Source organism: Neophocaena asiaeorientalis, unplaced genomic scaffold (genome assembly GCF_003031525.2).
Source record: "Neophocaena asiaeorientalis asiaeorientalis breed wild unplaced genomic scaffold, Neophocaena_asiaeorientalis_V1.1 scaffold1188, whole genome shotgun sequence".
NCBI classification, from domain to species: domain Eukaryota; kingdom Metazoa; phylum Chordata; class Mammalia; order Artiodactyla; family Phocoenidae; genus Neophocaena; species Neophocaena asiaeorientalis.
The window spans coordinates 37,455-62,241 of NW_020175311.1; the positions used below are offsets into that span (position 1 = coordinate 37,455).

General features: G+C 42.6%; 1 protein-coding gene and 1 long non-coding RNA gene across 6 annotated transcripts in view; one reads left to right on the plus strand and one right to left on the minus strand.

Annotated features, from left to right (window-relative positions):
* Positions 1–2,670, plus strand: part of LOC112413503 (zinc finger CCHC domain-containing protein 18-like) — a 3,652-nt gene extending 982 nt beyond the window's left edge. Inside the window, exons 2-3 of one of the 4 annotated variants that reach the window (XM_024765460.1) lie at positions 127–178; positions 351–2,384. In XM_024765460.1, the coding sequence (XP_024621228.1) occupies positions 1,029–2,237 (1,209 nt within the window). In that variant the 5' untranslated portion in view covers positions 127–178; positions 351–1,028 and the 3' untranslated portion in view covers positions 2,238–2,384. Of the gene's footprint in view, positions 1–126 lie in introns of all 4 variants that reach the window. The other 3 variants (XM_024765461.1, XM_024765459.1, XM_024765462.1) reach the window with 3 other exon arrangements.
* A 6,257-nt stretch (positions 2,671–8,927) lies between these two features.
* Positions 8,928–24,787, minus strand: part of LOC112413502 (uncharacterized) — a 20,430-nt gene continuing 4,570 nt past the window's right edge. For both annotated transcript variants that reach the window (XR_003005984.1, XR_003005985.1), the window contains exons 2-4: positions 14,702–14,929; positions 11,011–11,060; positions 8,928–9,231 (exon numbers count right to left, since the gene is read on the minus strand). This is a non-coding gene — a long non-coding RNA (uncharacterized LOC112413502). The remainder of the gene's footprint in view (positions 9,232–11,010; positions 11,061–14,701; positions 14,930–24,787) is intronic.

Here is a 24,787-nt window from a genome sequence, read left to right on the forward strand (position 1 = left end):
GGGGCGGGAAGGGTGGGGGGAATCGCAAGCTGTCTGCCTTGAACCCTCTTTGCATCTCCTGGTCCCTTCCTGGTGAGGGATATGTGGGTGTGCGTGGCCAACTCCCATTCCCTTTCTCCGTGGCAGGCCATCAAAGCCGAATCCGGACTTGAATTCTGTGCGGCTGATTGCGGAAATGGTAGGCCAATGATTTCCCCGAGTGGGGTGTGGGGAAGTCGCTTTGGCTTGTATTCACAAGGTGGGAGAGGGAATTTTCCGTCTGGCTACAGCGGAGGAGGGGTCGAGGGAGCAGGATGAGGGGTGAGACTGCTTCTTCCCTTCCCTGCCCTGCCCTCCGTGATGGTCCTGAGGACTGGGATCTGCAACCTCATATGGACAGAGGTAGACCTACCTCGGAATCGAGCTTTCTCACGGAGGCACCTGTTGCAGAGACTGAACGTGAAATAAAGGCGCGCACTTGTTTCTGAGCTCATAAAAGAATCTTGAGAAATAACAGGGCAAACTTTGAGAAGGGGATGTGGTTGAGACGTGAGACCATGAATTTAATGGAGATCTTACTTGCTACCACAAATCTGTGAGACTTAGACCGTTGCACTCTATTTTGAGAGCCCAATATCGGCTCCACACACTGACTATTTCACCTAGAATTCTAAGCAACAGTTGCTCTCCCACCTGGAGGCCTGGCAGGAGGGGATGGTTGTAGCTCTGAAAAGCACCCTGCTAGCACGGGGATACCCATTAGCTCCTGAAGGTTGTAATTGCCAGTTTCCTGCAGGATATTTTCCAGGCAGTGGACAAATGGAAAATGTACTCAGGGCGTTCAGGAAGGTGAAGAAAGCGACCACAGACTGCTTTCCTGCAGTCTACTACCTTACTGACCTTTCCCACCCCCTTTTCTTTACAGTTCCTACTGAGATAGAAGGAAGGCAGAGCCCAGAAACTTTGCTTTGGGGATTTCTCCTGCAGATTAGGCTTTTCTAAAAAGCCTGAGCATTTTGTTATATTCAGATAGACGATCATCGTCCATCATGGCTAGCATCATTGCACGTGTGGGTAATGGCTGGCGGCAGAACACACCCTTGCCACCTTGGGCCCATTCCATATTGAAGTCCCTAGGGAGGAGTCTTGGTCCTTTAAGGGTCAATATGGCAGAAAGAAACATGAAGTTGTTCTCGGGGAGGGTGGTGCCAGCCCAAGGGGAAGAAACCTTTGAAAACTGGCTGATCCAAGTCAATGGGGCCCTGCCGGATTGGAATATGTCTGAGGAGGAAAAACTCAAGCGCTTGATGAAAACCCTTAGGGGCCCCGCGCGGGAGGTCATGCGTTTGCTGCAGGTGGCCAACCCCAACCTAAGTGTGGCAGATTTCTTGCGCACCATGAAATTGGTGTTTGGGGATTCTGAAAACAGTGTCACTGCCCATGGTAAATTTTTTAACACTTTGCAGGCACAAGGGGAGAAAACCTCCCTTTATGTGATCCGTTTAGAGATGCAGCTCCAGAATGCTATTCAGGCAGGGATCATAGCTGAGAAAGATACAAATCAGACTCGCCTGCATCAGCTCCTTTTAGGGGCTGAGTTGAATGGGGACCTGCGCTTCAGGCTGAAGCATCTTCTCAGGATGTATGCAAATGATCTGGAGTGGCTTCCCAATTTCCTGGAGTTAATCAAGATGATAAGGGAGGAAGAGGATTGGGATGACACTTTTATGAACCGGAAGCGGCCCAAAAGATCTGAGCTAATCATGGAGAGGGCAGCAAGCCCTGTGGCATTTCAGGGCCCCCAGCCAATAGCCATCAGCACTGCTGATTGTGACGTGATAGAGGTAGATGATACCCTCAATGACTCAGATGAGTATGTGATCCTGGTGGAGTCTCAGAACCCTCCACTTACATCCATAGGTGCCCCTCCCCTCAGAGTCAGGGCCAGACTTCAGGCTCAAATACTGGTCATCAACTCCCTAAACAGTTCTCAGGCTCAATCTCCTTCTACCAGTGGTGGTTCTGCATATAAGAATGATGGTCCTGGAGTTATACGTAGAGGCAGGAAGAGAAAATATACAGTCCGCTGTTCATACTGTGGTGAGGAGGGCCACTCAAAGGAAACCTGTGACAATGAGAGCAACAAGGCCCAGGTGTTTGAGAATGTGATCATCACCCTGCAGGATCTGACACATACAGAGGAGAAGAAGTCGAAAGAGGTCCCTGGTGAACACAGTGACCTCTCTGAGCCACAATAAGGAGCTAGACCCTGCCCTAAGTGAACCCTTAACTGTATTCAGAGACTGGTGATGGGGAAAACAGGGGAGCGGGTGGGGGAGGATTCTAGGTGCATGAATTAATCCACAAAGTGACTTTCATTGGGGAAGAAGAGGTTGTGAATACCAGCAAAATGGAGAGGACAGCCTGACCTCTGTCCCTGCTCCCCCCTCCATCTGCCTAAGGATCTATTCTGTGTGTGTGTCTATTTCCTTGATGACTTTATTCTTTTTGTGAAAGGAGTATAAGTCATTGTTAAACCTTCAAAAAATGAATGAAAATACAAAACTAAAGTAAAAATTACCTGAAACTCTCCATCCTTGTATAACCATTGTCAGTCCTTGGATAAATGTCCTTCTCGATATTTCCCTATTCCTGTGTACCAAGATAGATAATAGATAAAAGTGATCAAATGTAAGTGCTTTTCTATTCTGTGTATTTTTTCACCAAGCAATGTATGTTGTGGATTTTTATGTCAATTAATATATATAATCATCAAGTTTACTGTCTCCGTGTGTGATATTACTTTTAGGAACATAGAAGGAAAATAATAAGAAAACTACATATAGAAACTATAAATGGGGGAAGCTCATACTGTGAAGTGGTGGTTTATCAACCTCATTTTAAGATGAGGAAAAGAGAAGCTGAAAGGAGCTATCTCCCAAAGAGTACCTTATCACAACTGACCTTTCTCCTATATCACAGAGTCAAATTTGCACCCACTAGTTAATAATGCCCCAATGCTTTCTTAGCTAATGCATCTTGAGAAATCTGATGACAGGACAAGGGTGGGAGCAAAAATGAGAAATGGGTATTTCAGGGGCTCCATTCCTGTTCACTTTGGAAAGGGGTGGCTCTCCCTTCCCTGTGCAGATTCCCTAGATTGCTGCTACTACTGCTTCTGGACACCACCTGGTGGCAACAACAAGACTGTCCTTTGGGTTGACACTACCCTCTGGCTCCTCTCCAATTACATAGAAAGCAGATACTTATGAGAGTTCAGTACCAGGAGGCTTGGCACGGCCCAAGCTTACCCTAGCTACAAGCTAGGGGACACCAGAAGCCCAAGGACTCCCAGCTAACCTCCCTCTGACCTAAGAAATGGAAATCACCAGGGAAAGATGAAAAGCAATCTGGATGCCAGGGCATGTGAAAACAGGGGAATTAGAAAGCCAGAAAGCCCACATAGCCTTTCAGAACTGAGGGCATTAATAGGGGAGACACCTTCCTGGACACCTGATCCTGCCCCATCTCATGGCTTCAGATTGGAGATGATTTTTAAAAATGACTGAAATGACCTCAGTCCTTGAGGGTCCCATGTTCTTTGTAGATATATCATCAGTTCCTATCCTTGTGAACAGGACAAGGTTGGTAGGGGGATGATTTCATTTAAGTCAGGGTGTGGAGTGAAATGAATGCAGACCTGAGGGAGTTTGTTAGGAAAGGACTAGGGGTGAGAGGACAGGGTGTGCTGTGCGGGGGATGGTGTGTGGAGGAGAGGAACAGGAAGCTGTGTGGGTAGGGGAGGCGGGGAGAGGGGGACAGGGCATGATGGTCGGGCAGGGGACTCACATCTAGATCGACAGGAAGCCTGGTAGGAACTGCAGACCCAGAAGTTTCACACAGAACCCTGGGCTGTGTGGTCCCAAGAGGAGAGGGGTGTTGAGGCTCTAATTACGCTAGCCTGTTCAATAGAAACAAAGGGGGGGTCCCCCAGGCTGAGGCACTGAGGGAGGGCTAGGAGCCAGGCACTGCAAGAAGCCCACTGCAGGCTTCCCTGGGCTGCCACACTCAGAACCTGCCTTGAAGCGCTTCTCCTTCCAGCATCGCCCCCCTTAAGCTCCTCCCTGGTTCTTCCTCCTGCTCTGTCCATGACTCCACAACTGACCTTACAATCCACCTCAGCCACAGTCTCTCTAGGTGGAGGGGGTGGAGCACAGTCTCCTGTGCTCTGCCTCCACCCCTCCCCCACCCCCAGCAGTCCAGGTGTGCCTTAAGCCTCAGCTCCTTAATCCTCATGGCCAGAAGGAGGCTGGGAGAGTTCCTCTGCCTTGGACCCTTTAGCTGAGAACTGGCCAGGAGCAAAGGCTCAAGAGGCCCACTCCTTGCATCCCTCTGGGGCACTTCTGGGCCCCTGGCAGCCACCTCCATCTCTCTGGAGCCAAAGGGGACCCCTCCCACCTCCCTGGGCAGGAGGTAGCTCCAGTCAGGCCCGCAAAGCCACAGGGGCGCCCAACATTCTCTGACTCTTGCAGGTTTGTAGCCTCCTTTGTATCCTTCTCCAAATCTACCCTTGGAGGGAATCTGCCCACTCATTTATCCTAGATTAAAATATTACTCTTTCTGCTCACCTTTTCTCAATTTTACTCTATAAACACTTGTTGAATGATTTACCCAAATAAAGTTTATGCTGTCATAATTTCTTTCTGGGACCAGGTAGAGTAAAAAGAAAAATAAATAAATGCTACACCTACCAGGGCCTTCCTTTTCACTGGAGTTAGCTCGGGGGTTCAGTATAGACCACTGCTTTGAAATCCTCTAATTCATTCCTTTTTCTTCCCGCCCCCAGTCCTTCTCTATGTCATATAAACTTGAAGTTGTCTAAATTTTTATTTCACCAAAATGATGCATACCCGATATTTTATTTCACTTTGTGTGACATTGGCTTTTCCTTATTTGGGAAGTATGTGTTTTCCCTATTTGGAAGAGATGGGAGACCTGGGCATTCAGATCAGTCTGAGGGTTATAGCCAAAAGAAAGCTTTTAAATAATTTTGTGTCTGATAGCCTTCATTTAAGATTATGGGTTTTCTCCCTTCCTTTTTCCCTTCAGTCTCATTAGACGCTAAGAGATGAAATGAGTCTTTTGTCAGGAGAAACTAGCCATTGAATGACCTTCTTTTGCATTATCTCCCTCCTTCTAGATACTATCTTTCCTTGGTTTCCATGACACCTGTCTCACAGCTCCCCCCCAAGATCTTTTTTTTTTTGAGGTACGCGGGCCTCTCACTGTTGTGGCCTCTCCCATTGTGGAGCACAGGCTTCGGACGCGCAGGCTCAGCGGCCGTGGCTCCCGGGCCCAGCCGCTCCGCGGCATGTGGGATCTTCCCGGACCGGGACACGAACCCGTGCCCCCTGCATCTGCAGACGGACTCTCAACCATTGCGCCACCAGGGAAGCCCTGAACAGTTTTATATCTTGACTGTGGTGGTTGTTACACAAATCTATACGTGGGGTAAAACTGTATAGAGCTACATGCACTCATGAAAATGAATGTGTGTAAAAAGTGATGACAACTGAATATGGTCTGTAGTCCAGTTAACAATACTGTACCAATATCAATTTCCTGGACTTGATATTTTATGGTAATTACATAAGATACTGTCATTGGGGGAAGCTTGGTGACAGGCACTTGGGCCTCTCAGCACTGCTTCTGCAACTTCCTGTGAGGCCATAATTATTTGAAAACAAAAAGGGGAACTTCGCTGGTGGTCCAGTGGTTAAGACTCCAGGCTTCCAATGCAGGGGGCGTGGGTTCAATCCTTGGTCAGGGAACTAAGATCCCACATGCCTCGCGGCCAGGAAATAATAATAATAAATAAAAGTATATAAAATGTAGCATTAAAATGTTTTAAAAAAACAAATAAAAACAAAAAGGTTTTTTTAAAAAGCTACTGTGGGATTTCCAGAGTTTCAAAAAGTAGCCTTGGTGACTTTAATTACTAGAATCATTCTGTGCTAGTTCCTTTTCATGCATAGCTGGAGTAGTTTAAAAATTCCTTTTCCTTTTGGCAAGTTTTGCAAACATGTGCTCAAAGGAAGTGCACTAGTGCTTCTTTTTAAAATTCTGACAGCTTTTTTATAATACAGTTTAAAATAAAATTACATGCACATGGTAAAAAAAGATCCTACTAAAAAAAAAAAAGATCACTACTATGTTTTTAGACCCTAAAGACTTTTGCTTATATCGGTTATAGATCTACCAATATTTACTATATTCAAAATCAAAACTGAAAATATCTAAAAACATTTAGTAATTCATTAAATAATAATAAACCCACATGTTAACATAAGCAACATATTTTATTAAAATAACTATTTTCCAAAACAAAAACTAATTTAGAAATATTTTATATTTTTGAAAATCCCTGTAATGTCTGCCATAATACAAGACAGCTAGACTCTCATATTTGCTTCATCATTGTGATATGATTGTGGTTATTTTGGTTGATGTGTATGAAGAAAATCCAACCTTATGGAGATATGTAGTGGGAAAAAGGAGGATTTCCCAGAACTTTGAATGCGTCTCAGGTGTCAGGTGTCTTCAGGGTCCCTAGACCACATCACACTTGGAGAACCACTGTGCTGGAGATACATACTGAAATATTTACAAAGGAAATGTTAGGATGCCTGAAATTTGGATTAAAATACTCCAACACACACACATACACATATACACGTCAATTCTTGTTATACATGGTAGTCATGTTCAATAAAATTACCTTGAGCAGTGAACTAGCAAATGCTGAGTCACTGCTCCTAGCAGACAGACAGGGTAAGGTTCCTGCAAGCCCCTGGTCACATTCTCATCAACCAATCAACATATAACCTTGTTTCACTTGTGTTTCTGTTTAAAGACACCTTATTTTATATTTCTTAAAATAATTATATGCACTGTTTTTAAAAATAATTAATTAATTAATTAATTTATCACTGCATTGGATCTTCGTTGCTGCACGTGGGCTTTCTCTAGTTGCGACAAGTGGGGGCTACTCTTCATTGCAGTGCACGGTCTTCTCATTGCAGCGGCTTCTCTTGTGGTGGAGCACGGGCTCTAGGCACGTGGGCTTCGGTAGTTGTGGCACACGGGCTCAGTATTTGTGGCTCACGGGCTCTAGAGCACAGGCTCAGTAGTTGGGGCACAGGAGCTTAGCTGCTCCGCAGCATGTGGGATCTTCCCGGACCAGGTCTCGAGCCCGTGTACCCTGCATTGGCAGGTGGGTTCCTAACCACTGTGTCACCAGGGAAGTCCCTGCACTGTTTCTTTATAATACCAAGAAGGGTCTAACATTTTCCTGACCCAGGTAACATGACCTTAAATTTCTTTGGCTCTCAGCCTCACAAAAATGTTGTTTACTATGCTTTGTAAAGTTTGGCTGTCATCTTATGAACCTACAAATTTAGCTGCTTTTCCATCTTTGCCGTAGCTTCATCGCACACAAATGGTATTTTAGTGATTTCTGGAGTGGCGTCACATATAGGTCAGCAAATTTCCTCCTCCCTTTTCTGGATGTACCGTATTGTTAAATCAATAAATTGAACTCACAGTCAACATCACTAACTCATGCCTGAATGAAGCTTATCCAATGCATGCATTTTCTCTGTAAGGTACATCACAGCCTTCTTGCTGTGTCAGCTTCTGAACTCTGTTCACTCCCTTATATTCATTGAGGGTTATGGCATCCCAATTAATTTCTTCTTTTCCACCCCTAAGTTTTTCCATTACCTAAAGTAATTTCAAGTTCCATGTTTTTACTCATCCAACACCCTGGCCTGTCACTCCCTTGATCATCTTGTCTCCAATGACCTTCTTTCATGGTCATACCCTGAACTTTGTGATCACCTAGAATTCTTTAAACAGTGAACTTTAGTTTACTCCTGTCTCTCCAGCTCATTCTCTCTCTTATCCCCACTGCACTAACTCTTCAACCTTATCAAGACTTCCTTGATCCATCCATTTTCCTCCCAGCATGGCTTCCCATTTCCTTGTTTTTTACTCTATATCTCACAATCAATCGCTTCTACCTCTCTGACCAATATTCTCATCAAATCTTGCCCCCAAGATATCAGCTCTGAATCCAAACAAAGATTGTCTTTTCTATCTTATGCCATGTGTTCTAAGAACTGATAATGAAAATATCATGGGTATAATGATCAGTACACTCTCATTTTGGTGGTTTTTCAATCCAATACCACCTGGAAATCCTCCCACAAAACTTCAGTCAGTTCCTGCTCTCACTTCTCACAATAGCTCTTCCAAATCTTCATCACTATCCTCAAGTCCAATACCTATTCCTGCTCCCAACATTCTCAGTACACAGAATAAACTCTTTGTTAACAGGAAAAATAGAACTAAGGATATGAATTCTAGTCACTTCCTGGTCTAGGTAAAGTGAGTAAGCAAAAGAAAGTACCACAGTCAACCAATTCTTGCGAGATCCATTACTGTCCAACCAACCTTCATATACTCTCTTATGTCCAGTACCTGGGAAAGCCTGAGATTTTTAAAGATCCAGAGGAGGGAATACATCTCCTATTTTAGAGATTGAAGTGCCCCACTACCCTTATGTCTAACATCAGCTCCTCTATTGGAGTTTTGGATCTCATCCCTTCCTTTCTCAGAAATCTCATGCCTCAGTCATCACCTCTCTCTTCTGTATCTTCAACCTTCTCTGTCTCCTAGCTCCTGCCCCATTAGCTGTAAACATTCTCAAGTCCCTACTATCTTTAAAAAAATCCTACCACAATCTTATGAGACCTTCCAGCTGCCATCTGATCTTTCCCTTTCCAAGCTTATTGGAAGTATAACATGCATTTACAATCTCTATTACTTCAATGCCCAACGTTCCAGTTATACATTGCTGTGTAATAAACCACCCGCAAACTTGGGACTGAAAACAATAATCATTTTATTATTGCAATGAATGGGTGGGTGAGAAATTTGGGCAAGGCTTACTGGACAGTTTTTCTGCCCCACGTGGCATCTACTGGAGCCACTCAGCGGCATCCAGCTGGTGGCTAGGTTGATCTGGTGGAGCCAAGATGGTTCTGGTTTCCTTTATGCTTGACGTCTTGGTGGGGATTTCTGGAACCCTGGGTGCAGCTGGACTTCTCTCTCTCTCTCCATGTCGTCTCACAATTTTTCCATGTGGTCTCTCTAGTAAGGTGATCAGACTTCTTAAATGATTGCTCGGAGCTCCAAAAGACCAAGGCAAAAGTTACAAGGCTTCTTATGACCTACTCTCATAAGTCAAGCACCATCACTTCCCTGCATTCTATCAGTTAAACTTATTTAGAGACTTTACCAGATTCAAGACTAGGGGACTATACAAGAGTATGATTACTGGAAGGAATGGTTAACAGAAAACACATGTTAAAGTCTACCACACCCGTGCACTCCTCAAACTGCAATCTGGCAACACTCCTTGCCACTCCACCGAAATTGCAATTTCTGAGGTAAAGACCTCTTAGTTGTTAAACCCAATGCCTGTTTTTCAGTACTTGCTTTGCTTGCTTTTTCTGCTGAACTGGACCCTACTGACCATTAACTCCTTCATGAAATTCTCCTCCCCTGACTTTTGTATACCACCTTTCCTTGTTTGTCTTTAATTTTTCTGTTTCTCAGTTTCCTAAAGTGACTCATTTCTTATGCTCTCCCCTTAACTACTGGGCTTCGTTATCAGTTCTCTTCTCACCCTGTACATGCTATTTGGTTACATTATCTAGACCTATGGCTTCATCTATCACTTATCCACTGGAGATTCTCCATTATACATCTCCATCCCAGATCTCTCTCCAATCCTCAGACTCAGATGTACTCTGACTGGATGTCCCACAGGTACCTCAAACATGGCCAAAGCTGAATTAATCTTCCCCCTTAAACTTGCTCTCTTTCTTACATCCTCTATTTTGTATTGACCATCCTTCCAGATGCCCAAGGCAGAAATTTGGAAGTCATCCTTAACTCTACCCTCTAATTCCACCTCATATACTTTGTCACCAATCCCCAACCATTCAACCTGCTAAAAAGTTTTGCAATTTATCCACTCTTCTCCATCCCAGATACTAGATCTGGCAGAGGACTGGGTAGGGGCCTTGGCCTCTCATTCTGATCTATGAGTTATATAGAAGTTACATTTATTACAATAAACTCAGATAATTTTTTTTAAAGATGAGGTGACTAAGAGATATCAGGACAGGGGATATTTAAAAAGTGTATCTCCTTATGGAAACAGGCACTCAGGTTTGTGGCAGCAGGACCCTGCCTGTCCAGAGTGAACTCATTTTAGCTCATGGGAAAGCCCAGGTGGGGGCTTATCAAGCTTCTCATACCTCCAAACCTGTCATCCTGAAACTTCATCACATTTAGCTTATCTGGTTATAAAACTGCCTTTTTCAAGTCACATCATTGAGAGCTAAAATCTGGTTATAATCTGGGTATAATTTCTTATTACCTGACTAGAAGAGTCTTGATACATTGGCCACAGGTTATACAATAGTGACCAGGCAGGTTCTGGCTTCCAGTAAATGACCGAGTAGCTTCTATCAAGCCACCTTTCCTTCAGATATAACAATATACTCTGGACAAAATATTTAAAAACAACTACCTGAAAGTACTGACAAACAACCTGAAGCATGCAGAAACTGGAAAAGAAACTACAGTTAAAGGATAGGATTAGATCTAGGTGAGATTCCCAATTTTTAAGGCTTTTAGCCACAGAGCAGGCCCCAATCATTCACCGGATAGGTGGTAAAACTGAGTCTTTACCAGAAGACAGAATTCAGGATTTCAGCAGCTGGAGCCTATGGAGGTAAAATACTGGAATGGAGAGATCTTGACAGGTGGAGCCCTAAATTCTGTGTATAAACTCTGTCCAACTCTCTGGCCAACTCTGAACCATGCACGCACAGGGCAGTCTCCAAATAGCTCAGATAAAACTAAAAGAACTAAATAGAAATTTCAGCTGGTACTTACTGCAGGGGAAATTGAGTATGGAGTTTGAGTTCTGTCAAGTTGACCACCTGCTAAAACAAAAAAATCAATACTCTTCAGAGGGACACAATGGAATCCAGATTCTCTACAACATGTCCTCTGACAAATCCAAATGACTGGGCATATCGGAAACAGAAAAATGTGACCCATACTGAAGAAAAAAGGTAATCAATGAAGACTAGCCCCCAAGATGACGTAGATGTTGGAATTAACAGAGAGGAGTTTTTAAGCAGCTATTATACCTACGTCCAAGGATACAGAGGAAAACATGCTCAAAATGAACAGCAACCTGTTGCATTCCATCCAGGTAGAGATGATCAATATGTAGATATGGGCAACTGATTCAAGGTGTAGAAGAGACATGGCAAGACTGGCCAGGAGCTACAGTACCCACTGACATCCCCTTAGTTCAGATTCTCATTGCTTCTCATGTAGACTATTAAAACAGTCTCATAAATTATCTTTCTGCTTCTGGTTACTATTTACTATGACCCCCCCCCACACACACACAAACCCTAAGCACATCTACATTGATTCCAGAATTAACTTTTAGAATACAGCTTTAATCAGGACTTTATTGGTTGCAAGTGACAGAAACACAACTTTGACTTGAACACAAGAAGGAATTTATTGGAAGTCTCACATAATCATACAAAGGGCAAGGATGTGGATGGGCCTCAAGGACAAGACCAGAGACTTGAACACTAATAGGAATTTACAGCTCATCCTGCATGCTGACTGCATTTTCTCAGACAAGCTTCCTCCCTGGAGTTGTAAAAGGGCCACCAACAGGTCCTCGCCACACATCTCCAAGCTGTGCCACAAAAGTGGGACACAATACTTTCCCCCATTTAAGTTGGTTTAAAAAAAATTGAAGCGAAGGATTCTGATTGTTCTGATCTAGATCACACGCCCATATGCCAACCAATCAAATCAACTGAGACTGGGGAGATGATAGGGTACTTGGACTGGAAACACCAACTAGAACTCCATGGCTGGACAGGAGAGGAGCAGCACTCCCCCTGAAAAAATAGGGTTTTGTTTCCAAGGGAAGGGAAAGACCCTGGGTAAACAAACAAAAATAATAAAGGTCCAACAGGTTTCCTGTATTCTCTACCTCAACTCCTGGTAACCCCATCCTCCTTGCAATCACCCATGGCAGAGTTCTGGAACTTCTCTTATAGCAGAGACTACCAGTTGTCCCAAGTATCTGTTCTTTCCTTCTCTCTACCCAGCATTTTGCTGCTTAGAACATGAACGTGATGACTAAAGCTCTATCTTGTACCATGGGGACAAGTGTCACACTGTGGAGATGACAGGCCATTAAGCCTTCTAGGGTTTAATGAATTTCTTTCTTTAATGAAAGAGAAATGAATTTCTATCCTGTTTAATCCACTGTTATTTTGGATGTCTGATAGCTCACAGCTGAAACTAATCCTAACACCCTCACTCCCCACATCTAATCAAGGCAAAACAATCTAGAAGTTAAAAGTGGCATGCAGTGAAACAGGTTAGAGTGGGTTAGAACCAACCACCTGGACTTAAATCTAGGCTCTGTCGTTTACCCGCTCCGTGATCCTCCACAAATTGCTTTATCTCTCTGTACCTCAGTTTCCTCAGGCATAAAATGAGGTCAGTAATGTTATCTACCCCATAGATTGGTTGTGAGAATTACGTGAGATAATTCACATAAGCACTGAGAGTAGCGCCTGGCACATAATAAAAGCTCAGTGAGTGTTAGCTACCGTTTTCAATGCCTGCCAATTTTACCTACTAAAAGTCCTGGAAGACAGTCCATACCTCCACTGTCTAAGTGCCACTTTATTCCACTCCAAGGAGCCCTGCCTCCAGTCCTATTCCTCCACAGCATCCTCCACACTGCCTCAGCCTGATTTTTCTAGAGCACCCCGATCTGACCAGGTCACTCCTTTTTGAAACCTCTTGATGACTCCCCATTAGCTACAGAATGAAGTCTTAACTCCACAGCTGGGTGACCAAGGCCTTTTTGGATGAGGGACCAACTGGCCTTTCTAGGCTCACCACCTGCCACTCCTCCTCCACCGACCACACCCTGGCTGTAGCACTGAGCTATCCTCTACCACTACTTCCTTACCTGCCTCAAGAGTGTCAACCACTCCCACTCCCTCTCTCCTGAACTCTTTCTTCTCTTGGCTTCTGTGGCACCACACTGTCCTGATTTTTTTCCAGTCTCCCCAGCTGTTCCTTTTTCATCTCTCTCACAGGCTTCTCATTTTCCACTCCCTTGGTAAGTGTCAGGGTTCCCTCCTTAGTCCACTCCCTGTTTCACTGCATGTCCTCTCCCGAGTGATGACATCTACTGTCAGGCTTTCAAGCTCCACCTACACGCTGTGATCCCCTGATCTTCACTCCTGACCGCTGACCTGGGCTCTGGTCTCACACATCCTCCTGAAGATCACATGGACACAACCTTAGCATGTCCAAAGTGGAACTCATCTTCCACCCCAAACTCGCTTCTCCTCTTTGCACTGAAACTACTGGTGGCACCACCATTACCCAAGCCAGAAACGTTCATTCTCTACATCTAAGAAATTACCAAATACTGCCAAATTCACATCCTCAGTAACTCTCCAGTCTGTCTTCTCCTCTCCATACTCACCGCCATTGCTTTAGTCTGGCACTCCTCCTCTGTAGCATGAACTCAGCAATAGCCCCTTTTCTGCCTCCAATCCAAATGATGACGTGTGTCACCTACCTACAGTGATAACCTTATCATGTCACTGCCCTGCCTGAAACTCTTCACTGGTTCCCACTGCCCAGTCAGACAAAATTATTCCTTTCCCCATAGTTGTTAAATACCTACTATGTACCAGGGACTACGTTAAGTATTGGGTTGGCCAAAAAGTTCGTTCGGGTTTTTCCGTAAGATGTTACAGATTACAATGTTGACTATGAACTGGCCCCTGCCTTCTAAGGAATTTGCCACCTATCTGGGAAGACAGATACACAACCACATATTAATAACATAGTGTATTAAGTCTTGTGATAGATATATTCACAGAGCATTACAGGAGCATAAGACTGAGTTCCTTGAAGCAGAGACTTGGGTCTTCCTAATCTTTGTATCCCCAACATCTGGTACCAGGTCTGATTCAATAGAGAATTGTTTTTGAATACTGAACTGATGATCCTCTCTGATCCTCAGTTTCCCTCTATGTAAAATGGCTCACAGCTCATATATCAAATGAATTAAATCTATGAACTTTGTTTGAATCCAGATTTGAATGAACCAAATACAGTTTTAAAAATGAGACAACTAGGTAAATTTGAATACTTGGTATGTATTTGATAATGTTAGGATATTATTGCTTGGGTTTTTTTAAAGTGTTATAATGATACTGTGGTGTGTTTAAAAGTCCTTACCTTTTAGAGGAATGTAAGAAAGTATTTAAAAACGAAATTATGCAGTGAAAAATTATCTGGGATTTGCCTGAAAATAATCCAGTGGTGTTGGATGGGGGGTATAGCTGAAACAAGCCTGGCCACGCCTATGTTAATAATTGCTGAAGCAAGATGATGGACAAAATAAATTACAAAATTAATCTCTCAGGGTTCTGTGGCAATTCAACAACGTGATTATATAGTTTCTGATACAGTGCCTGCTGTCTCAAAAAATATTAGTTTTGCTTCTCACCTCACTCTTTTAATTCCATCCAGGGCATAGCAGGAGAAACAAGTCGGTGGTGTGGGAGTTAGAAGCCCAACATGCAAAGAACTGGAAATATACTCAGCATGGTTTCTCTCCTCTGCCTGGTAAAGACAGAGCGGCTTGAGCGCCAGATGACTCCCAAGCAGCCTTGGGTAGGAATAGCAGTGCTCCAAAACCAGCAGAACAAAGGGGAAGAAATCATGGCTTGAATTTCTGTGGAGAGGAGAGAAGAACAGCGTCAGACATAAACATGAACTCTTGGCTGGAAAGGGCTCCTCTTTTCCTCTTCTACTTGAATCCCTGTGCAGTACTGCCACCTGGTGACTCTCTAGCATCACTTTACCTAGTTCCTGGATGCTGTTGGCTCTCATAGATCTGACTGCACTGAAAATTCTAGAAGGGAACAGCCCCTCTCAACCAAATGTTCCCTGAATTGCTCAAAGTTGAGCATAACATATCATATCCCTCATGTCCTGCAAAGTGCCTTGTACTCAAGCTCTGTTATAGTACCTCTCACTACATTAGGATTGTTTACCAGTGAACATGCATTCACCTAACAAAATTACTAGGCATGGGAGATACAGAGTGAACAGTTGAATTCTGTTTAATTGAGCACATAAACAGAGTTAAACATGTAAACAGAAAATTAAAATAATCACCTTCCCACCCACTATAAAATTAGTTACATTTAACATTTGTTGAACATTTACTATATGCCAGGAACTTGTCTAAGTCCTTTATGTACACATGTATTAACTCATTTAACTCTTACAGTAATTCTATGAGACAGATATTATCCTGCAGAGGCACAGAAAGGTTAGGCAAATTGCCCAAGGTCACAGAGCTAGGAAATGTTAGGGCTCAGATTCAAGCCTGACCTGGGTCCAGAGCCCCTGCTCTAGTTAAAAAAAAATACCACTGTGCCTCCACCCTCCCCAGTGCCTGTTTGATGAGTGAATAAATAAAAATCTTGGACCTCTGAAACCCAAAGAGAGAAAAGCTCAGGTAGTAGAATCTACTCCCAGGAGGTTAAGCTGATCAAGGACTTGATTCCATCCCTCTGAATCTCACCTAGGCCCTGGGGGCTCTCTCTGTGGGATCCCTGCCTCTATTGCAGTGCCCTGTTCAATGTTCTGTCTCTCAAACATAAAACAAAAAACACTCCATACAATTCTTCCTAACATATGGAAACATGCTGGCATTTTCAATAATATGTTACCAAATTCTAAAGGTGAACTGAACAGAAATAAACAAAGCAATTGCAGGAAGCATTCAGAAACAATTTAAATTCTGACCATACCGACATGGTTTCCAGCTTTGTGCATTTGGTATCTGGATTCGTGGCTGGACTCAGATTAAAAATCTGGCTGCCTTAGGGATATAATGTACAACATGATAAATACATTTAACACTGCTGTATATTATATATGAAAGTTGTCAAGAGAGTAAATCCTAAGCCTTCTCATCACAAAGAAAACTGTTTTTTTCTATTTCTTTAATTCTGTACCTATATGAGATGACAGATGTTCACTAAACTTATTGTGATAATCACGTCATGATATACTAAATCAAATCATTATACTGTATACCTTAAACTTATACAGCGGTGTATGTCAATTATACCTCAAAACTGGAAGAAAAAATTATATGGATGTCTTTTGGTGAGCACTTACTCTGTGCAAGGCATTGTATTTTGCACTATTGATGCATTATCCCATTTAATCTTCTCACCAAACCTGTGAGGCAGGAAGGTACCCCTATTTCACAGATAAATAGGGTCAGAGAGGTTAAATTGCCCAGGATCATACAGCTAATAAGCATATAAGCAGAAAGTCTGGGATTTGAACTTAAGCAGTCTGACATCAGAACCTGAATTCTTGACCATTATGATATACTGCCTCCCCCATTTTTTTGATCATTGCCTAGTCTCTGGCTTTCTCCCAGGGATAAGCCTGGGTTATATTCTTACAGTGGCTCAGTGAGGGGAATTAATTTCAGATATCTCAATTGGTTGCATTAAATTTAACTGCTTTCCTACTCACCACACATTTTCTTCAACTAACCAACATGCACCCATTCTTGCAGGATCAGATCAAACCCATGCCTCCTTCAGGAAGCCTTCCCTGATCTCTCCAGCCCACTACTCATTGGTTCATTCAGTAAGTGTTTGTTTCCCCCTTTTTAATATTATTCTCTCCCAAATTCCTTCTCAAGGAAAGGTCCAAGTCCAATAAACTTTCTGGGGAATATGGTGAACAGTAAAGGGGAATTGGTGGCCCATCTCTGCAGAAGTTTGGCTCAAACATATCTCCAGGTTTTCAGATGCCTATGAGCACAGAAAGAAACAACCTAGTTGGGGAAAAAACAACATTATCTCACTGGCTGCCCATAGTTTTCACCCACTGTCCTACTCATGATCGTAGCCCAGCCTCAGTCCAGGACAGTCTTTTAGAGTCCTGAAGACACAGGAAGAGGCCATCTTCAGCATTTTCACTGTTAGTCCAAATCCTGCCCACTGCTAAGAAGTTCTGACCCAAATATCCACACAAGATTGTTATTTTAGATGGAGATCTGATTGTACCCTAAACAGAATAAAAATCTGTGAGGAGGAGCTTTCAGAATGGCACAGTAGGAACCTCTGAAGATCCATTCTTGCAAAACAGCAATGAGAACACTGGCAAAAAGTGTTAAAATCAACTTTTTCAGAACTATGGACATGATTCAAAAGTTTGCAGACAATCTGAGGAGCATTTATTCAAGAAAACTACTTACTCTTGCTAAGAACACTGATCTTTGGGGCCTTTTAACTTGCCCTATTTCAACCCCCTCTCTCCTGTTCAGTGGTAGCCTTGAAAACCAGCAGCCTCACACCCATGGTAAAAGGCCATGAAAGCCAGCTGCCTAACAGTCACTGGTGGGGGCAGAACAGCCTGGAGCTCCTCAAAAACTCCCATCCTCAGAGCACTATGACTATTTGATCTGTCAGCTCCCTGAAAAAGCCTCTTTCCTATGGCTTGTAGTTATTTGACATGACTCAGCAGGGCGTGAGAGAGTGGGAAAAGCCCTATTTACAGGGCATTTGCCAAACATTATCAGTGGCAATTGTTTAACATCACAGCTGCCTAGGCCATGATACCTGTTGGGAAAAACAAAAGACTGACCATAAAACTTAAAAGGAAGATCTGGAGAATGAGATGTCCAAAAAGGTCTTTGAAAAGCTATAATACATTCCTGAGGATCTAAAAGTACACACACATTAAGGGCTGTGCACATGCCCAGGAAAGACATTAGAAGGCTCCCATGTCTCACCTCTGGCTAACCTTGAGAGTCTGTGAAAACAGGAAGTGAAGGCTAAGGCATAATTGTGAACCGCTTACCAGAGCACTGATGGTGTACCACAATACACGCAGAGCCTTTCTGCAAAAAGTGGGAGGGTTACTGGTTCAAGACACTTTAGAAAACCTCTGACCAATTATTAGCTGACAACTAAGCCACAGTGATATAACCGGGCAAGACTTCAGTGGCTACACACAACAGGAAATACAGACTTTACAGAATTAGTCCAAGAGAGACACTAAACAAAGAGCAACAACAAAAAACAGCAACAACAACAAACCCTTGCAGTGTGAATGTGATTTCCAGAGTTGCCACAGTATTCAAAATGTCCACTTTTTTTTTTTTTTTAACCACCAGGGAAGCCCCCAAAATGTCCACTTTTAAACAAAAAAAATATGAGACACACGAAAGAAAGATAGAAAGAAAAGAAAGAAAAAGAAAGAAAGAGAGAGAGAGAGAGAGAAAGGGAGGGAGGGAGGGAGGGAGGAAGGAAGGCCCAAATACAGGAAAAAATCAGTCAGTAGAAACTCCCTGAGGAAGCTGAGACATTAGACTTACTAGACAAACGCTTCATATAACCTATTATAAGTATGTTGAAAGAACTAATTAAATCAAACCATGTACAGAGACTTAAAGTATGATAAGGATGTTTCACCATACAGAGAATATCAATAAAGAGACAGAAATTATTAAAAAGAGCCAAACAGAAATTCTGGAGTTGAAAAGTACAATAAATAAAATATTCACTGGAGAGGCTCAACAGCAGATTTGAGCTGGCAGAAAAAGGAATCATCAAAATTGAGGACAAGTCAATTGAGATTGGCCAGACTGAGGAACAGGAAGAAAAAAGAATGAAGAAAAATGCACAGAGCTTCAGAGAGACCTATGAGCATACCAACATACATATAATGAGCCCCAGAAGGAGAGGAGAAAGAGAAAGGGACAGAAAGTATATTTGAAGAAAATATGCTTGAAATTCTCCAAATTTGATGAAAAACATTAATCTATACATCCATGAAGCTCAACAAATTCCAAGATAAACTCAAATGAATTCACACCTAGACACATCACAAGACCAGAAACAAGGCAAGGATTTCCATTCTTGCTATTTCTATTCCACATTGTGCTGGAAGTTCTAGCCAGGGCAATGAAGGGATAAAAAGATATAAAAAGCATCCATGTTGGAAAGGAAGAAGTATTTGTAGGTGGCATGATCTTTTACATATAAAATCCAAAGGATTCACAAAAATACTATTATAATTAATAAAATCAGCAAGGTTGCAGGTCAACATACAAAAATCCAATACATTTATATACAGTAGCGATGAACACTCCAAACAGGAAATTAATAAAACAATTCCGTTTATAATAGCATAAAAATTACTTAGGAACTAATTTAACAAAAGAAGTGCAAGACTTGTATACTGAAAACTACAAAACAATGTTTAAATAAATACAAACAATCCCGTGCCCATGGATCAGAAGACTTAATATTGTTAATACGGCAATACTCCATAAATTGTTCTACAGATTCAATGCAATCCCTATCAAACTCCTTGCTGTCTTGCAGAAATGGATGAGATGATCCTAAAATCACATGAAAATTCAAAGGGTCCAAACAGTCAAAACAATCTTGAAAAAAAAAAGGAAGAAGTAAGTAATAGGACTCAGAATTCATGCTTTCAAAAACTACCCCAAAGCTATAGTAATTAAGACTGGTACTGGCGGAGGATTAACATACAGATCAGTGGAATAGAATTGAGAGTCCAGAAATAAACTCAGACCTTTATTTTCAACAAGGGTGCCAAGATCATTCAATAAGAAAGAATAGTCTTTTCAACAGATGGTGCTGGAACAACTAGGTATTAACAGGCAAAAGAATGAAGTTGGACTCCTACTTCACGTTATATGCAAAAAGTAACTCAAAATTGATCAAAGACCTAAATGTAAGAGATTAAAATATAAAACTAGAGGAAAACATAGGTGTCAATCTTCCCAATCTTAGATTAGGCAGTTGTGTCTTAGACATGATTCCAAAAGCACAAGCGATGGCTTGTAACTGAGGTTTGTTTTTAGTAAAAGATTAAAACAACCAAAATAAAACTCCTGAAAATACTCTCTTAGATATAGTTCCTTAATTCTTTGGGTCTGTTCAGCATGTTTGGCTTCTCTAACACCTATTTATTACATATGTGGGGTGCCACTCACGTCTCCCCTTAGGCTTCTGATGGCACATACACACAAGGGTCTGTTTTAATAATTTTAATAATAATAATAATGACAGATATAACACTTAACATTTAAACAGCACTTACTGTTTAAACATGGATGAATCTAGACATTATCATACTAAGTGAAGTCAGAGAAAGACAAATATCATATATCACTTATACGTGGAATCTAAAAAAAATGATACAAATGAACTTATTCACAAAACAGAAACAGGGAATTCCCTGGTGGTCCAGTGGTTAGGACTCTGTGCTTCCACTGCAGGGGGCACAGGTTTCGATTCCTGGTTGGGGAACTAAGATCCTGCATGCCGCGCTGCACAGCCAAAACCAAACAAACAAACAACCCAAAACAAAACAGAAACAGACTCACAGACTTCGAAAACAAACTTACGGTTACCAAAGGGGAAAGGTGGGGGAGGGATATATTAGGAGTTTGGGATTAACATATACACACTACTATATATAAAGTACATAATCAACAAGGACCTACTGTATAGCACAGGGAGCTCTACTCAATATACTGTAATAACCTATATGCGAAAAGAACCTGAAAAAGAATGGATTATATGTATATGTATAACTGAATCACTTTTCTGTATACCTGAAACTAACACAACATTGTAAATCAACTATACTCTAATACAAAAAAATAATAAAATAAACAGCACTTACTGTTTGCCAGGCACCATCCTAAGTGCTTCACCTATATTAACTCTACAAATCCCCCTAACAACTCTCTATTTTACAGATAAGAAAACTACAACACAGAGAGGTTTAATACCTTGCCCAGAGTCATCAAAGCCTATGGGGTGTGGAGCCCAAACTGCAACACAGGCAGTCTTCCTCCGGAGTCTGTGCTCTTCATCTGGGCAAGCTCACTTAACTCCTCAGATGGAGAGGTTTTTATAAACCATGTGGCTTAGGACTAGACTGAGGCCAAAGTGTATTTCCTACTCCCACTGCCCCAGATTTTAAATCTTACAAACTGTACCTTCAGGTACCACAGATAAGGAGATACTTTTCCTATATAAATTTAGTCAAAATCACTTTGGCCCTGGGTGTGGGAATCAGGAAGAAGAAAGATTGGAGTAGAGCTAAGGAAAAGATACCTTTTTCAGAACCAAATAAGCAAAGGCAAGGAAACAAAAGATCACTATGCCAAAGGAGGAAGAATTCAGATTGGGAAGGGAGAGCATATGGGATTTTCCTTAGTGAGATTTGAGGTAGGAGTTATCGGGATGATGACCACAGGCCAGTAAGTACAGGGGCTAAAACGTATATGGTTTTATCCATCCTATTTCCTGTTTTTCAGCCACACCTATGGCCTCCATTACCTGGGGTCAGCTCTACTGAGAGAGCAGGACCTCTTGGGCAACCGTAGACTCCAGCCACGTCGTCCCGCTGTGATGCCCCCAGCAAGGCCAATAAAAGGCAGCCATTAGTAATGAGCTCTGCTTTTTTTTCCTTTTAAACAAATACTAACTTTCCCAAGGTTTTTACATAAAATGACATTTTGTGCCCACCATATCATATTTTTCTTTTATCAGAACATTAATGCAAGAGTTCAGTGGGAGCTGTCTCAGATTCCTCAGAATTGCTACCAGGGAAGGATAAGTGGTGCAAGAGAGCAGTGGAAAAATACAAGCGCAGGAAAAGCTGGGGTTTTCTGGCTTTGTGTTTCTCCTTTCATGCATCAAAGCAATGCATGAGATAAGAACTTGTGATAAGTAAAAAATACCCATGCACCCTAAGGTCATTGTTATCATCCTTGTACATGAATGTTTATTTACCCCAATTGCTTATTATTTCAGTAAATATTTACTGAGTGCCTACTATGTGCCAGGCACTGCTCTAGGCACTGGGGAATGCAGTAGTGAATGAAACAGATACCAAAGGTTTGCGCTCATGAAGCATACTACTTCCTCCTGCTTTTCCTCTCCCCCGCTTCCTCTTCTTCTCCTTCATCTAGTGGAAAACATCAAGCTGTGAATTAGGAGACCCGGGTTCTGGCCCTGGCTCTGCCACTGATTGGATATATGATCTTCATTAGCATCTCCAGGCTCAGGTGTCCTCTCTGCAGATCCTAAAGATGAACAAAACATCCCTCTTGGAGCTGTGAGGAACCCCCAAACCAATCTAATATAGATTCTGTTTTCCAGGGGCTCACAGACTGGTAGGAGGGCCAGACACATGCCCAGATAACTATAATGCAAACTGAAGGTGGCAGAAAAGAGAAACAAGGAAAGGTTATGAAGAGGAGAACATGAGATGTAGGTTTCCAAACAAGTGGCGCTCACTGACTTTGGGCCTTGAGTGTTGGAAAAGATTAGGATATGTGTGAGCAGACAGGAATACTTTTTGAGGAAGAATGTAGAGGGAATAAGAAGAACCAGCAGTAGGAGAGGGGTGATCAAGGTTCAAATGGGGGAGTTCAGTGTGGCTGGAACACATAAAGAGCCAAACACCAAATTCACAGGAATTTTTACAAGGAAACAAGAGGCTGAGACATTCTGTACTTGGCCCATAACCATGAGGTCAGTTGGTGGTTGTACTCAACATTTATAACCAATATCTTTTGAGTGCTCACTGATTACACAATTCCAATAATAGTACTAGGACTTCTATTCTAACTTACAGATTGAATGTCTTACCCAGCAAGAGCTATTCGTGTGTGTAAAATATAGACACATATGGAGGCTTTAAAAGTGAACCATATTCTGCCAGATTAAAATAATAAAACTTCTATACATGTCATTGGAAATAACACTGTGATTTCCTCCAACCTCATACAATGATATAGAGGAGAGCATCGTCCCTCACCCTCTGGTTACTAAATACTATTAATTAGGGTCACTACTTGTTTCCTTATGGAAAAAAAACCCCACATACTTCTGTTAATCAAGATGTTCAATTAAAGAAATAACTAAATAGGTCCAGCTCTTATTTTAAAAGGAGGTGCAATTATCTACAGAAGTTTCATTTAGTGTACTGGATAACTTCCCTTTCCATTCTTCCCTCTTCTGTCCACTCTGGAATCAAAGAGCTCAGCAGCAGCAGGAGCAACAGCAAAGCGAAATGCTTTGTCCCCAGCCTGTTTTCCCTCTTACAATTACTTGCCTTCCTTGCTCCTTTCACTCCATTTCTTTTGTGTTAACCAACATTTCTACCTCTGTTTGGGTTACTATTGCTTTGTGCTAAACCAATCCAAAACTCAGTGGTGCAAAACAATCATTTTATTTTGTTCTCGGAATCTGTTCAGGAACTCAGTATACAGCAGGGATGTCTTGCTTCTACTCCGTGATGTCTGGAGCCTCAGCTGGGAAGGCTCAACAGCTGGGGGCTTTAATCATCTAGATGTGTCTTCATTAACAGGTCTCCTGGTTGATGTTTGCTATCAGCTGGGACTGCTGACCAGAGGACCTGTAGGTGGCCTCACCATGAACTTGGGCTTTCTCAAAGCATGGCAGTCTCAGGGTAGTCAGACTTCTTACATGGCAGCTCAGGACTCTAAAGGTCAATGTCCCTGCAGATAAGGCACAAGCCACACTGCCTCTTACGGCCTAGCCTCAGAAGTCAGAGTCTCATTTCTCCCTATTCTATTGATTTAGACAATCAAAGTCTGCCTAGATTCAAAGCAGAGGGGATGTCAACCCGACTTCTCAATGGAAGGGTGGCAAGGTCACATTATAGAAGAGAGCATGGGATGAGAGGTACTGTTCTGGCCATCTTTGAAAAATATAATCTGCTATATTCTCCCATCCACTTACCTTGCTTAAGTATACTCTTATGATTTTTTTTAAAGGGAAACAATCTCAGGAGACTGCTATTTCTCACTGAGGCTCCTAAGTTCTGTTAGAGGGTAGCCAGATGCTTTAATCCACACCCAGCCCTCAATCTTTCCTGTTCAACACATCTAACCATTTCTCTGCTATATATGGCTCCTGGCAGAAAGGGAATTTGGTCTCCTACAGGCTGCTGGACCTGGCACTCATCACTCTGAGGAGAAAAGCAGCCACTGACATATGGGAGCTGTCCTGGCCCTCACAGCTAGGCCTTGTTGTTCTCCTGATGAGCGTAACCAATTTCACAGACCATCAACATCAGACAAGGCCACTCTGTGACAAAAGCAAGACTACTGCATAGTCATGTCTGAAAAGAGACAAAACATGAACTTTGACCAAACCACAAAATAAGCAGACGTCCTCCTATCCTGGCTAATAGCTGCTACTTTACAAATTGGCCTCCTTCTAGTCTATCCTCCTAGATAAGATTCATTAAGATACCCAATCATGGGCCTTCCCTAGTGGTGCAGTGGTTGAGAGACCGCCTGCCGATGCAGGGGACACGGGTTCGTGCCCCAGTCTGGGAAGATCCCACATGCCGCGGAGCGGCTGGGCCCGTGAGCCATGGCCACTGGGCCTGTGAGTCCGGAGCCTGTGCTCCACAACGGGCGAGGCCACAACAGTGAGAGGTCTGCGTACCGCAAAAAAAAAAAAAAAAAGAT